Consider the following 14,347-nt stretch of genomic DNA (forward strand, 5'->3'; position numbering starts at 1 on the left):
TGGAGCAATATACCCCTCGTGCTTGGAGCAAAATCACCCACTTGGAGCAATATCCCCTCCTTTCCCCTTTGGGAACAATAGCCCCCCTTGGGAGCATTATCGCCCCGCTTCCCCACCTTGGGAGCATTAACCCCCTGCTGCCCCCCCACCATCGGGAGTATTATCCTCCCCCACTCCTCCTTGGGTGCATTATCCTCCCCGCTCCCCTTGAGAGTATTATCCTTTCCCTTCAGGTGGAGCTAGAACCGGAAATGAGGTCAGAGGTCATAGGGCACAGTCTTCCAATGCTTGTGTATGGCACTGATTTTAAACTGAGAGAATAACACCTCAGAACTGAAAACTGGCACCGAAGAACAGTGCTCTGTGACACAAATTTAAGTAAGTGAAATGTTTGCAAAAGAATCGGCTGACTGGTGCAGGAATGTTTTGGAGCTGTGCATGGATTAATTTTATGTTGTGATAAACTTGGGTTCAAAGAGACTGCAGAGGTATTATAGACAACAAACACAGAAAATGCTGGAAAAACTCAGTGGGTCTGGCAGCATCTGTGGAGAGAGAAACAGAGTTAATGTTTTGAGTCCATATGACCCTTCTTCAGAGATGAGGAGAAGTGGTAATGTGATGAAATTTATACTGTTTAAGGGGAGTGGGGCAGGTGGAGCTGGATAGAAGGCCAACGATAGATGGAGGCAAAGGATGGATTGACAAAGGTGTCATGAACTAAAGGACAAAGGGAGTGTTAATGGTAGTGGTTAGTGCAAGCCCAATGAAGCCCAATGCAAACTGGAGGAACAGCACCTCAGCTTCCAATTAGGCACTTTACAGCCTTCCGGACTTTCAGACCATGAACTCTCTCCTCCATCCTCACCCCCTTTTTTTAATCCCCTTTTTTCTATATTCATTTTTATTTTTTATCCACTTATTTTTATTTTTATTCATTTATCTGTGGTTTTATCCCTTTTTTTTAATCCCCCTTCTCTCCCATTTTCTATCCTTTTCTCCCCCACCAAAACCCCCTCCCCGCTACATGCAACTACATGCGTTCATCAAACTCCATAACTAAAGAAGTACTCTTATCTTCTGTTGAGGTTCTCCACGCTGCTAACACATTGGCTTACGCAGATCATGTGATCTTACAGCACAGGATTATTCTTAAAGCTACAGTCCAACATTTTCCAAAACTATAATTACTACAAGGGGCAAAGAGAGAGGGGGTAGAGAGAGGAGGGTATAGAGGGGGAGAGGAGGCTAGCTGGGAGGAAGAGGAGGGAGGGGGCTAGCGGGAAGAGAGGGGGAAGGGAGAAAGAGAGGGGGAGGGGGCTAGCTAGGAGAGAGGGTGGGAGAGAGGGGGGTAAGAGAGGGGAGAGGGGAAGAAAGCTAGCTGGGAGAGAGAGGGGGAGGGGACTAGCTTGGAGAGAGATGGGGAGGGAGGAGGGGGTTAGCTGGGAAAGGGGGAGGGGCTAGCTGGGAGAGAGAGTGGGGGAGGGGACTAGCTGGGAGAGAGGTGGAGAGAGAGGGGGTAAGAGAGAGGGGAGGGGGGTAGAAGGCTAGCTGGGAGAGAGAGGGGGAGGGGGCTAGCTTGGAGAGAGATGGGGAGGGGAAGGGGGAGGGGTTTATCTGGGAAAGAGAGGGGGAGGGGCTAGCTGGGAGAGAGGGAGAAAGAGAGTGGGGAGGGGACCAGCTGGGAGAGAGGACAGAGAGAAAGTGGGGGAAAGGGCTAGCTGGGAGAGGGGAGAGAGAGACTGGGGGAGGGGGCTAGCTAAGAGAGAGGGGGAGGGGCTAGCTGGGAGGAGGGGGAGGGGCTAGCTGGGAGGAGGGGGAGGGGCTAGCTGGGAGGAGGGGGAGGGGCTAGCTGGGAGAGAGGGGAGAGAGAAAGGGAGGGGGCTAGCTGGGAGAGCGGGAGCTGGAGGGGGCTAGCTGGGAGAGATGGGGGAAGGCTATCTGGGAGAGAGATGGCGAGAGAGAGAGGGGAGGGGGCTCTCTGGGAGAGAGGAAGGAGATGGGGGAGGGGGCTACATGGGAGTTAAGTGGGGAGAGGGGGCTAGCTCAGAGAGAGGGGAGAGAGGGGGGTGAGGGGGCTAGTTGGGAGAGAGAAGGGGGAGGTGCTAGCTGTGAGTGAAGGGGAGAGAGGAGGAGTGCGCTAGCTTGCAAAGAAGAGGGAAGAGAGACAGGGGGCTAGCTGGGAGAGATGGGGTGAGAGATGGGGGGAGGGGGCTAGGTGGTAGAGAGGGGGATGGAGAGAGGATTAATAGAGGGGTGAGAGAGAGAGACAGCATAAGGTTCTACAATGCGGAACAAGTTCAGGAGGCAAAAAATTGTGAACACCACGTTGTGGGACCAGCAACAGCAGCAGAGCAGTGAGGTTGGTGGTCTTGGCTGGTGGCGTCACTCAGGCCCAGCTGGGTGGCAGCGGTGCTCCGAATTTCAGTGGCGGCCATGTAAGCCTGAAACGCAAGGAGGTCACTCAGGCCTTGCTGCCACAAGGCTGAGGAGTCCGGTCAGGTACATTGGCCCATGCAAGTACATTTCCAATGTGCCTGAGGGTGTGACAATGGGTCTGGGCCAGCATTAGGATTGGGTAGTCTTGACAGGCAGCAGGAGAAGGGGCTCAGGAGAATGAGAGATGTGGATGGGTGGCCTGCAGACCACTTCATTGGTCTCACTAGCACTGTCACACTCACTCCTGTCATGAAGCATCCCTCACATTTTCCCCAGAGTACGTCACCCTGGCAGAACAGCAGCAGAAGAAGAGGAAATGGCAGCAGAGGCAGCAATAGCAGAGGATGAGACGGTGGCAGCAGAGGAGGAGACAGAAACAGCAAAGGTGGCAGCAATAGAGGTGTAGGCAACGAAAATTGAGGCTGCAACTACGATGCAGGGAAGGAAAACCTGAAAAAGGATGATGTGTTTTATAAAGTACAGATCTTTTCGTTTGCAGGTAAATCTTAATGAAAAAGCCGACAATTTGTGCTCTCAGCCATTACAAATTATGTGTCTTTGAGATACTTTGAGGTTTTCTTTGTCTGCAGAGGCTTGCAAAGGCATCAGGGCGCAGGTGGCATCGTTGTGCTTCCAAAACAGCACAATGAGTGCTGTCGAGAGTGACAGCAGGGCTGACGATAATCTCCTCAAGCACTCATTGAAGAGGGCATTGGAAGATGCTACTGCAGCCAGGTACATGTTGTCTAGCAGTGACTCATTGTTTTTAATTGTGTTGGCTAATATTGTATTCTCACAGACCTGCATGAACAATTATGTGCTGAAAAACAAATAATTCATGGACCTTGTATGCTTGCTCACATAGAAAATGCCAACCACCTTGTTAACATCTAATTTCTTCTTCCTGACAGAGGAAGGATTGCCTGAACGACGCGCTGCCTGACGTAAGTGGCTGAAGAGCACGATTCACTAGTGGCTCAAGGTGAAGACAAAAGCGAGCATTTCCTGAGCCCCAGCACAGCTGGAGGATGTTGCATTACCCACCCAGCACCAGAAGCTGCTGATCAGTCAGGGGCTGATGCAGTGAAGGCAGCCCTCCAGCAGAAAGCTGGGGGAGTTTCCTGCGATTAATGAAAGTCTCAAGGAGAGTTTGGAGGAGGCATCGAGGCTCAGTTACAGACTCCAGAATCAATTTCTTCCCACCTTCATGCAGAGTAATAGCTGTGTTTATATAACTGCAATCCTTATGTTACATGCCAGAGCTGATGAATCATATAAGATTAACTAGTTTTCTTGTTTTCTGTTGCAGCACAAGGACCACAGCAGTCTCGTATGGAGATGTTGCAGCCCGGGATCATGCACTTCATAGTGACAATCCCTGCCGAGACCGAAGCCCATCCTGCATTGATTTTTGCATTTGGACTTACAAGTGCGCATACGCAGGCAGTAAGCACCTTTGGACAGGCGGTGGCCAAGTCGACAGGGAATGTTAGAAAGGGAGTTCCAGGATTTTGACTCAGTGACAATGAAGGAACGGCGAGCCAGAGAAGAACTTGTAGGTGGTGGTGTCCACATGCGTCTGCTGCCCTTGCCCTTCTAGATAGTAGAGGTCATGGTTTTGGAAGATGCCGTTGAGGAGTCTTGATGAACTACTAGCTTTCTTATTTCATTATATACTTTTAAATTTATAATTCCACTGCACTGTTAATTCTCAATGGTGCCACATTTACTTTGTTACTTTCATTGTTGACTAGTTCTTTATCCCGCCAACTCCCCCACCCTGCTCCAGCAAAGTGTCCCTTGTTTTTCCCCAGAGTTGTTGAAGGCATTATTCCTTTCAATTCCCAAGTGCTTCTTATCACTAATGATCACCTCCGAACACAGGAAATAGCTTCTACAACCTTGACATGCCATGATGGCTTTCCAGCGTTTTTGATTGCTTATAACAAACGCTGTAGGGTGGGGTCATGTTTGAGTGCTTCAACGATCTGCGATCAATACTCATTCCAAATTACACCATTTGAAGTCAGATCAGCAGCGATTGCTTACGAACTTTTATGAACGCTGAATCAATGCCAAATACTTTGGGTAGGGGCCAAGCTGGATTGGTGATATTGCTGCCCTCCTGCAGCCAGAGAAGGGGCAGAGGACATCCTAGCCTCTAAAAGGAACTCCAAAAGGAGTTCCAGGGACAAGTCTCTGAACTGGGGGGCTGCAGTCTTCTTGCCTTTCAGGGCAATGTCTTCTGTGCAACAGACTTGGGCTAGAAGCACTGAGAGGTGTGCACACGGCTTCACTTTAAATATGGCACCCGGCACGAGGAAGTGGCGAGGTGATGGCGTGGCGGGTGAATCGGAGGCCGCCTGCCAGCAAAATGGCATGTTTCCCGGGAATGCTTGATAAATGAGGCGGGTTTGGGACAATACAGCATGAAAAGCTGCCATTTGCGGCTGACGGCTGAAACGTTCTTCTTCCCGCCTGCTACCGCACTTAGTGCAAATCTGGGACGATTCTGCCCCTCCTCCTGGTGACTTGGAGGGAGTATCTTGCTTGGCAGAGTTGTATTATACTTCCTTCTATTCAACAGCGCTGCAGGAGATTTCCCCAGAGAAACAACTCAGATCATGTTCACAGAGCCACCAAGTTGCCACATTGTCCAATTATAGAAACAATACATATTAAAATGTGGACACATGAGGACATATGTTTCACAGAAAGCTGTCTTAAAGCTGGCTTGACTCCAGGAGATCCTTAAATCCTTTAATCTTCCCTTAAAATGTATATTAATGCATCAGGTCAGCAGCAGGTGGAACAATCACACTGCTTGCTTGATGGCTTTAGTGAATAGAATTGGCAAATTGACAATTGGGTATGTGGCTGGGAGGGGTGGTGGGTGGGCAGCTGGGAGGAGGAAGGGAATGCAAAATTTTGGCCACTCTTTCACAGAACTGAGTTGGGATTCAGATTCAGTCCTTTAAGGGGTGGAGTCAAATCCGATAACTAAGTGGCCACTAGTCGATGATAAGACAAGATTTTGATAAAATTCCATACCAAAGATCTTGTTTGGAGCATTTAGGAGTGGCTTTCAGCGCTGGGACCACCCATACATTACCAAAAATTGCATGGAGGTCCTAAAACCAGTGTAGATGCCTGATTTAGATGTTGAAATAAGATTTCTGCCTGTTTTCTGTTGGAGGACTGGTTACTCATTTCAAGGCCCACTCGAAAATGTGAGTGGTCATATTAACCTATGCTACCCAGTGAGAAAATCAATGTAAAGTAAAATTCAGCATGTTGTCAAATCACCATTTGACCCAATCCCACCAGTTATCTGCCAGTGGGGTTAGGATAACATGACCTGCAAAATAAACGACAGATATTTGACAGCAAAAGTCAATGTTTGCTGATAGGAAGTTTGCACAGATATAATCTTTTTTAAATAAGATATAGATATACACACACATACATATATGTATAATAAACTGGAAAAGTCTTAAGCATAAACAGGGATACATTTCCACTAAATTTCATTGAATTTTTAACACATTTATTTTAGAAAGTTCCCTTACAAATGTTGTTCGATGCTAAATAATAAACACAATCAAGAAGAAATACATTATATTTTTCTTGTAATTGATTAACCAGCTGAAACATATCAAAAGACTGAAAATATTTCATTTAACAGTAAATCATTTATTGATGCAGTACTCAACTCTGGATGTTTTGCCAGATTAACTGCTGCATAATTGAAATATAATATTCTTGAAAACAAGGAAATTAGTTGCATCAAAAGACCTATAGTTAATACAGAATGATCTATTTTTCCATAAAGCTATGTTAGACAAAAATATTCCCAAGTCAAAAACGGTAATTTGAAATTTGTAGTTTTTGGAATTATTGTGAGAAACAAATGCAAATTTGACATATTTTTGCAAATTAAAGAATTGTCTCCTTACAGACTGAACTTGATTAACGTAGGTCACATCTTTATCTTATTTGTGTGTTGCTTTACTTAAACATATGCATTCTTATCAAATTGCTTTGGAGGGATCCCTGCATTCTTCATTGATCTCATGTCTTCATTGTGTACCATTGTCCGGGAAGAAAAAAGGGATGCTCTAGCACTGTAGCCATAACCCACTCTGGAAGAAAGGTTCATGAAGTTAATACATTCAATAATCAATTCAATTCCATATTAAATCTCCGAATTAAATTTATTTATACAATTCTATTTCAAATATCTTGTTTTGACTGTGCTCTTACACTGATACTGATTAGATCAATCATAATGATGTTGGCAAATTTGCAATGCTTGTTCCTGGTTCCTTGATAGAGAAACCTCATCAAAATTAACAAATCTGTCATTTTGAAAATGGTAGTATTTCTGAACTTTCTTTATTTCTTCCTGTTTCTCTCCCTTTCTAAAGGCACTCTCATACTGCAGTGCCAGCCACCCCTCCAGTTTATCACCCAAGTGTGAACTCAAGATACTTTTGGCAGGTTAGTTACCACAGTGGGTATCATATCCAAGGAAATTCCTGACCTCATATATGTGTGCAGTAACATCAGAAGTATTTGGGTAGTGATCAGGAGGTAGAAACCCTGACTGATGCTTTTTATTTGTCCCTCAACAAGCAGCACTGAAGTCATTCAGGTGCCCCTGAATTCCTTCAGGTCCGTACTCATCACCTCTGGGCTCTCTGAAAAAAACGATCACTTACCTGCTGTCCTGTAGTGTTACTCCTTTTTTGTTGGTTTGCTCTCACAATGATCTCTTTGACTCCCAATGTAGATTTCCGGCACTATTTCCCTGTGATTCTCACTGTCTCCCCAGCCCTGTGGAGCCAGGGGTACTGGAGTGGCAGATTGTTGTGGGGGCATGGGGGGGTTGTTGTGTTAATTCTGTTGATTGAGGTTGAACACATATAAAGAGACACAAATACACAGAAGCAGAGTGGGGTCAGGAGATTTATAGCTATAATATTTTACTCTCTGAATAAACCTATTTCCAGTAAAGATTGGCTCTGGTTTCTTCCTTTATCAACTGGTGGAGGGGGCCTACTGGGGGTGTGAAGGTGTTTTGATACTCCTGCTGATTTAAAGGGTGTAGTCCTGAGCAGGCTTGATGTCTGTTTGGAACAGCCTTAAATAATCATTGCAAGTATTGAGGTAAGTCCAGGCTAATCAGCTCAAGTTTACACACTAACAGGTTTGGCAGGAACATCAGCATAGACTCCCCTGGAGCCCATTCAGTAATATCACAACTTCAGATTCAAGGATACGTAGGGCCCTCGAAGTTGCTGTGCTGTTGGGGCCCTCAATTGCAGCAAATCTCTTAGCATTTGCCTCTATTCAAACTGCAAGGTCTGGACCAATATTCTCTGTGAAATGTGCGGCAGTAAAATGGCAGCCAAATCTTTGCTCTTAACAACTACTTTGGCATCTTGCAAAATGTCAAGCATCACTGTATTGTTTTTTATTCGTTCATGTGATGTGAGCATTGCTGGCTAGGCCAGCATTTATTGCCCATCCTAATTGCCCTGGAGAAGGTGGTGGTGAGCAGCCATCTTGAATGGCTGCAGTTCATATGGTGTTGGTACACCCATGGTGCTGTTAGGAAGGGAGTTCCAGGATTTTCACCCAGCAACAGTGAAAGAACAATGATATACTTCCAAGTCAGGTTGGTGTGTGGCTTGGCAGGTGGTGGTGGTGCTCCCATGCATCCGCTACCCTTGTCCTTCTACGTGGTAGAGGTTGTGGGTTTGGAAGATGTTGTCAAAGGAGCCTTGGTGAGTTGCTGCAGTGGATCTTGTAGATTGTATACACTGCTGCCACTTGTGCATCAGCGGTGGAGCGAGTGAACATTGAAGATGCTGGATGGAGTACCAATCAAGTGGGCTGCTTTGTTCTGGATGGTGTCACACTTCTTGAACCACTGCAGCCCCTGTGGTGTAGCTGAACCCACAGTGCTGTCAGGGAGAAATTTCCAGGATTTTGACACAGCGACAGTGAAGGAACAGCAATATACTCCCAAGCCAGGATGGTGAGTGGCTTGGAGGAGAACTTCCAGGTAGTGGTGTTCCCATGCATCTGCTGCCCTTGTCCTTCTAGGTGGTAGTGGTTGTGGGTTTGGGGATGATACCTAAGGAGCCTTGGTGAGTTCCTGCAGTGCATTTTATAGAGGATACACACTGCTGCCATTGTGCGTTGGTGGTGGAGGGAGTGAATGTTTGTGGAAGGAGTACCAATCAAGCAGATTGCTTTGCCCAGGATGGTGTCAAGTTTCTTGAGTGTTGTTGAAGCTGCACACATCTAAGCAAGTGGAAATTATTCCATCACACTCCTGACTTGTGCCCTGTAAATAGTGAACAGGCTTTGGGGAGTCAGGCGGTAAGTTACAGAATTCCTAACCTCTGACCTGCTCTTGTAGCCACAGTTTCAGCCCATGCCTGGATACTTTCCAGGTCTTGCTGCATTTGGACTTGGACTTCTTCAGTATCTGAGGAATCGCAAATGGTGCTGAACATTGTGCAATCATCAGTGAACGTCCCCACTTCTGACCTTATGGTGGAAGGAAGGTCTTAATGAAGCAGCTGAAGATGGTTGGGCCTAGGACACCACACTGAGGAAATCCTGCAGTGATGTCCTGGAACTGAGGTGACTGACCTCCAACCACCAGAAACATCTTCCTTTGTGCTAGGTATGACTCCAGCCAGCAGAGAGCTTTCTCCCTGATTCCCATTGATTCCAAGTTTGCTAGGCCTCCTTGATGCCACACTCGGTCAAATGCTGCCTTGATGTCAAGGGCAGTCACTGTCACCTCACTTCTGGAGTTCTGCTCTTTTGTCCACGTTTGGACCAAGGCTGTAATGAGGTCGGGAGCTGAATAACCTTGGAAGAACCCAAACTGAGCTTCAGTAAGCAGGTTATTGCTAAGCAAGTGCTGCTTGATAGCACTGTTGATGACCCCTTCCATTACTTTACTGATGATCAAGAGTAGACTGATGGGGCGGTAATTGGCCAGGCTGCTTTTGGTGTACAGGATACACCTGGGCAATTTTCCACATAACCGGATAGATGCCAGTGTTGTAGCTGTACTGGAACTGCTTGGCTAAGGGTGCAGGTAGTTCTGGAACACAAGTCTTCAGTACTATTGGTGGAGTGGAGTGTTGTCAGGGCCCATAGCCTTTGCAGTACCCAGTGCCCTCAGCTGTTTCTTGATATCACGTGGAATGAATCGAATTGGCTGAAGACTGGCATCTATGATGCCGTGGAGCTCAGGAAGAATCCAAGAAAACCATCCACTCGGCACTTCTGGCTGAAGATTGTTGCAAATGTTTTAACCTTGTCTTTTGCACTGATGTACTAGGCTCCCCCATCATGGAGGATAGCGATACTTATGGAGCCTCTTCCTCCAGTTAGTTGTTTAATTTTCCACATTCACGACTGGATGTGGCAGGGCTGCAGAGCTTAGATATGATCCATTGGTTGTGGCATGCTGCTTTCGCTGTTTTGCATGCAAGTAGTCCTGTGCTGTAGCTTCACCAGGTTGACACTTCATTTTTTGGTATGTCTGGTGTTGCTCCTGGCATGCCCTCCTGCACTCTTCATTCAACCGAGGCTGGTCTCCCAGCTTGATCGTAATGTTAGAGTTGGGGCTATGCCAGGCTATGAGGTTACAGATTGTGGTGTTTTGCATTCTGCTACTGCTGATGGGCTACAGCATCCCATGCCCAGTTTTGAGTCACTAGATCTGATCGAAATCTATCCCATTAAGCATGGTGGTAATGCCACACAACATGATGGAAGGTATCCTCAATGTGAAGACGGGACATCGTCGCTACAAGGACTGTGTGGTGGCCTCTCCTACCAATAATGTCATGGACAGATGCATCTGTGAAAGGTAGATTGGTGAGGACTAAATCAAGTAGGTTTTTTCTCTTGTTGGTTCCCTCACCACCTGCCACAGACCCAGTCTAGCAGCTATGTCCTTTAGGACTCAGCCAGCTCAGTCAGTAGCTACTGAGCCGCTCTTGCTGATGGACATTGAAGTCTCCCACCAAGAGTACATTCTGTGCTGTTACCACCCTCAGTGCTTCCTCCAAGTGGTATTCAACGTACTTCAATTTTAAAATTGTCAACCTTATTTTCGAATTGCTCCACAGGCTTGCCATTCCCTACCTTTGCACTCTCCTCTAGCCTTCTAACCCACTGAAAGGTCTGCATTTCTCTCATTCTGGCCCCTTGAGCATCCCCAATATTAATCGTGCTACCCTTGGTAGCTGTGCCTTCAGCTGCTAAGCTGCTAGGGCCTTAAGCTCTGGCATTCCATCCCAGAATCCTCACCTTTCTACCTCTCTTTCCTCCTTTAAGATGCTCCTTAAAACATACCTCTCTGACCAAGCTTTTTGTCATCTGCTCTGATATCTTGTTTTGTGCCTCGGTGTCAAATTTTGTTTGAAAACATTCCTGTTAAGGATGTTTTACTACGTTAATGATGCTCTGCAATAAAAGTTTTTGTTGATTCTATAAAAAAGCATAACGATAGAAAGAAAAATTTTGTTGGCAGAAACTGTGTATGGATGTATGGGGCTAAAATTCAACTTTGGTGAGCGCACAAATAGGCAGCAGGGGATCAGGCACCAATTGTACACACAATCACATTTTACATTACATTGACTTCAATCAAAGGGAATATCAAACAAGGTGTATAATGAGCGGCCCATTGCTTGCGACAACTTTGTGCTTCCACTAAAGTTGAATTTCCCCACATGATGTTTATTACATTTATCTAATTCTGATTAATCAAAATGTTAATCTTTGGAGCCCGGTTTATTTCAATGAAAGTTGAGATGGAATTTCACCTACCTTTGATAGCAACAAAAGACATTTTAAGTTGTACACTCCCTTGCATAACTCGCAAATACATGATAATGTAATGTACTGTAATGCGTGTCTAAGTTACTTTGTGCATTCATCACGACATATTCAGTTCCATAAAAGTAGGATTCTAAGCACACTTCTTGGAAATGAGGTGGGCCAAGTAGATTAAGTGTCAATGCGGGAACATTTAGGCGACAATGATCATTGTATTGTAAGGTTTAGGATGATGGTAGAAAAGAACAATGTGCAATCCAGAGTAAGAATAATTAACTGGGGGAGAACCGAATTCAATGGGGCAAGAACAGAGCTGGATCAGAGAGACTGGAATCAAAGGCTGGCAGGAAAAACTGTAGGTGAACAATGGGCTACCTTCAAAGAAGAAATGGTTTGGGCACAGTCAAGCTATGTTCCCTCAAAAGGGAAAGGTAGGGCAAACAAATCCGGAGCTCTCTGGATGAAAAAGGAGATACAAATTAAGGTAAAGAAGAAAAAGTGTGCTTATGACAGGCGTTAGGTAGAAAATACAACTGAGAACCAAGCGGAATACAAAAGGTTCAGAGGGGAGGTGAAGGAACAAATAAGAGAAGCAAAGACGGATCACAAGAAAATACTGGCAGCCAACATAAAGGGGAAACCCAAAGCCTTCTATCGGCATGTAAATAGTAAGAGGGTGGTAAAAGGAGGAGTAGGGTTAATTAGGGACCAAAAAAGGGATTTACACATGGAGGCAGGGGGCATGGCTGAGGTGTTAAATGAATACTTTGCATCTGCCTTTACCAAGGAAGCAGATGCTACCGTGGCCACGGTGACAGAGGAGGAAACTCTCACTAGAAGGGTTCAAAATTAATAAGGAGGAAGTGTTGGATAAATTGTCGGTACTTAAGGTTGACAAGGCATGGGACCAGATGAGATGCATCCAAGAATATTGAAGGAAGTAAGAATGGAAATTGCAGGGGCACTGGCCATAATCTTTCTTCCCTAGAGTCAGGGGAGGTGCCAGAAGACTTGGAGAATTGCAAACACTACGCCCTTGTTCAAAAAGGGCTGTAAGGATAAGCCCAGCAATTACAGACCTGTCAGTTTGACTTCAGTGGTGGGGAAGCTTCCAGAAAAAATTATTCGGGATAGAATTAGTAGTTACATGGAAAAATGTGGGTTGATTAGGAAGAGCCAGCATGGATTTCTAAAGGGGAAATCATGTTTAATAAACTTGCTGGAGTTTTTTGAAGAGGTAACAGAGAAGGTTGATGAGGGTAATGCTGTTGATGTGGTGTACGTGGACTTTCAAAAGGCATTCGATACAGTGCCACACAACAGACTTGTGAGAAAAGTTATAGCTCATGGAATAAAAGGGACAGTAGCAACGTGGATACAAAATTGGCTGAGTAATAGGAAACAGAGGGTAATGATCAATGGATATTTTTTGGACTGGAGGAAAGTTTGTAGTGGAGTTCCCCAGAGGTCGGTATTGGGACCCCTGCTTTTCCTGGTATATATTAATGCTCTAGATCTCGGTGTGCAGGGGACAATTTCTACATTTGCGGATGATACAGAACTTGGAAGCATTGTAAACTGTGAGGAGGACAGTATAGAACTTCAAAAAGACATAGACAAGTTGGTGGAGTGGGCAGATAGGTGGGAGATGAAGTTCAATGCGGAGAAGTGTGAGGTGATTCATTTTGGTAGGAGGAGCAGAGAGACATGGATGTATATGTGCATAGATCATTGAAGGTGGCAGGACAGGTGGAAAGAGCAGTTAATAAAGCATACAGTATCCTGGGCTTTATTGATAGGGGCATAGAGTACAAGAGCAGGGAGGTTATGCTGAGCTTATATAAGACACTAGTTAGACCTCAGATGGAGTTTTGTGTATAGTTCTGGGCGCAACACTGTAGGAAGGATGTGATCGCATTGGAGAGAGTGCAGAAGAGATTTACAAGAATGGTTCCAGGGATGAGAAACTTCAGTTATGAAGATAGATTGGAGAGTTTGGGACTGTTCTCCTTGGAGAGGAGCAGGCTAAGAGGAGGTTTGATCAAGGTATTCAAAATCATGAGGGTTTGGATAGAGTAAATAGGGAGAAACTGTTCCCACCCATCAAAGGATCGAGAACAAGAGGGCACTGATTTAAAGTGATTTGCAAAAGACACAAATGTGATGTGAGAAAAAAACTTTTTCACACAATGAGTGATTTGGGTCTAGAACGCACTGCCTGGAAGTGTGGTGGAGGCAGGTTTAATCAAGGCATTCAAGAGGGCATTAGATGATTATTTGAACAGAGACAATGTGCAAGGGTACAGGGAAAAAACAGGAGAATGGCACTAAGTCATGATGCTCATTTGGAGAGCTGGTGCAGACACGATGGGCCAAATGGCCTCCTTCTGTGCTGGAACAATTCTGTGATTCTTCAAACTATATAGCATTTCAGTAAGCTTATTTTATCTTACCTTGGAGAACCTTTACCATTAGATAAGGAGAAACAAAATATTGCACCTCCTAATATGGAAAGTGAAGATCCAGCCCAACCAATAAACAAAGCAGCTCCTAATTCATATCTGCAGAAGCAAGATAAACATTTTTCATGTTTCCCCCTTGACAAGTTGACTAAGTGTTTAAAAATCTGTAACAATCTTAGTAAATTACAGGGTCACTGTTTTGAGTTAACACTCCAAGTATTCAGCTTTGGTGTCAGGAGTACAAATCAGGAATTCAGGGTCTGGAGGTCAGTACCCTATCAAAATGTTGCTATGTTGAACTCTTGTCGATTGTTACAAATTCATATTTACATTGTTTGAAACTGCAGCTAAATGGGTGTCAGCCATGGCTCAGTTTATAGCACACTTGCCTCTGAGTCAGAAAGTCATAGATTCAAGTCCCATTCCAGGATGTGAGGACAAGAATCAAGGCTGATACTTAAGTGCAGTACTGATGTAGTGCTGCACTGTTGGAAGTGTTGACTTTTGAATGCGATATTAAACCAAAGTCATGTCTTAGGTGATTGCACTATTTTGAAGAAGAGCAGGGG

At 45.3% G+C, this 14,347-nt stretch overlaps 1 protein-coding gene across 1 annotated transcript in view; it reads right to left on the reverse strand.

The window, feature by feature from the left end:
- Window positions 1-6,451: 6,451 nt before the first annotated feature.
- The window catches only part of LOC144682433 (claudin-10-like), a 114,386-nt gene continuing 106,490 nt past the window's right edge, over window positions 6,452-14,347 (reverse strand). The window contains exons 4-5 of the mRNA XM_078544839.1: window positions 13,770-13,877; window positions 6,452-6,581 (exon numbers count right to left, since the gene is read on the reverse strand). Of these exons, the coding sequence (XP_078400965.1) occupies window positions 6,452-6,581; window positions 13,770-13,877 (238 nt within the window). The remainder of the gene's footprint in view (window positions 6,582-13,769; window positions 13,878-14,347) is intronic.

Source organism: Cetorhinus maximus, chromosome 7 (genome assembly GCF_964194155.1).
Source record: "Cetorhinus maximus chromosome 7, sCetMax3.hap1.1, whole genome shotgun sequence".
NCBI classification, from domain to species: Eukaryota; Metazoa; Chordata; class Chondrichthyes; order Lamniformes; family Cetorhinidae; genus Cetorhinus; species Cetorhinus maximus.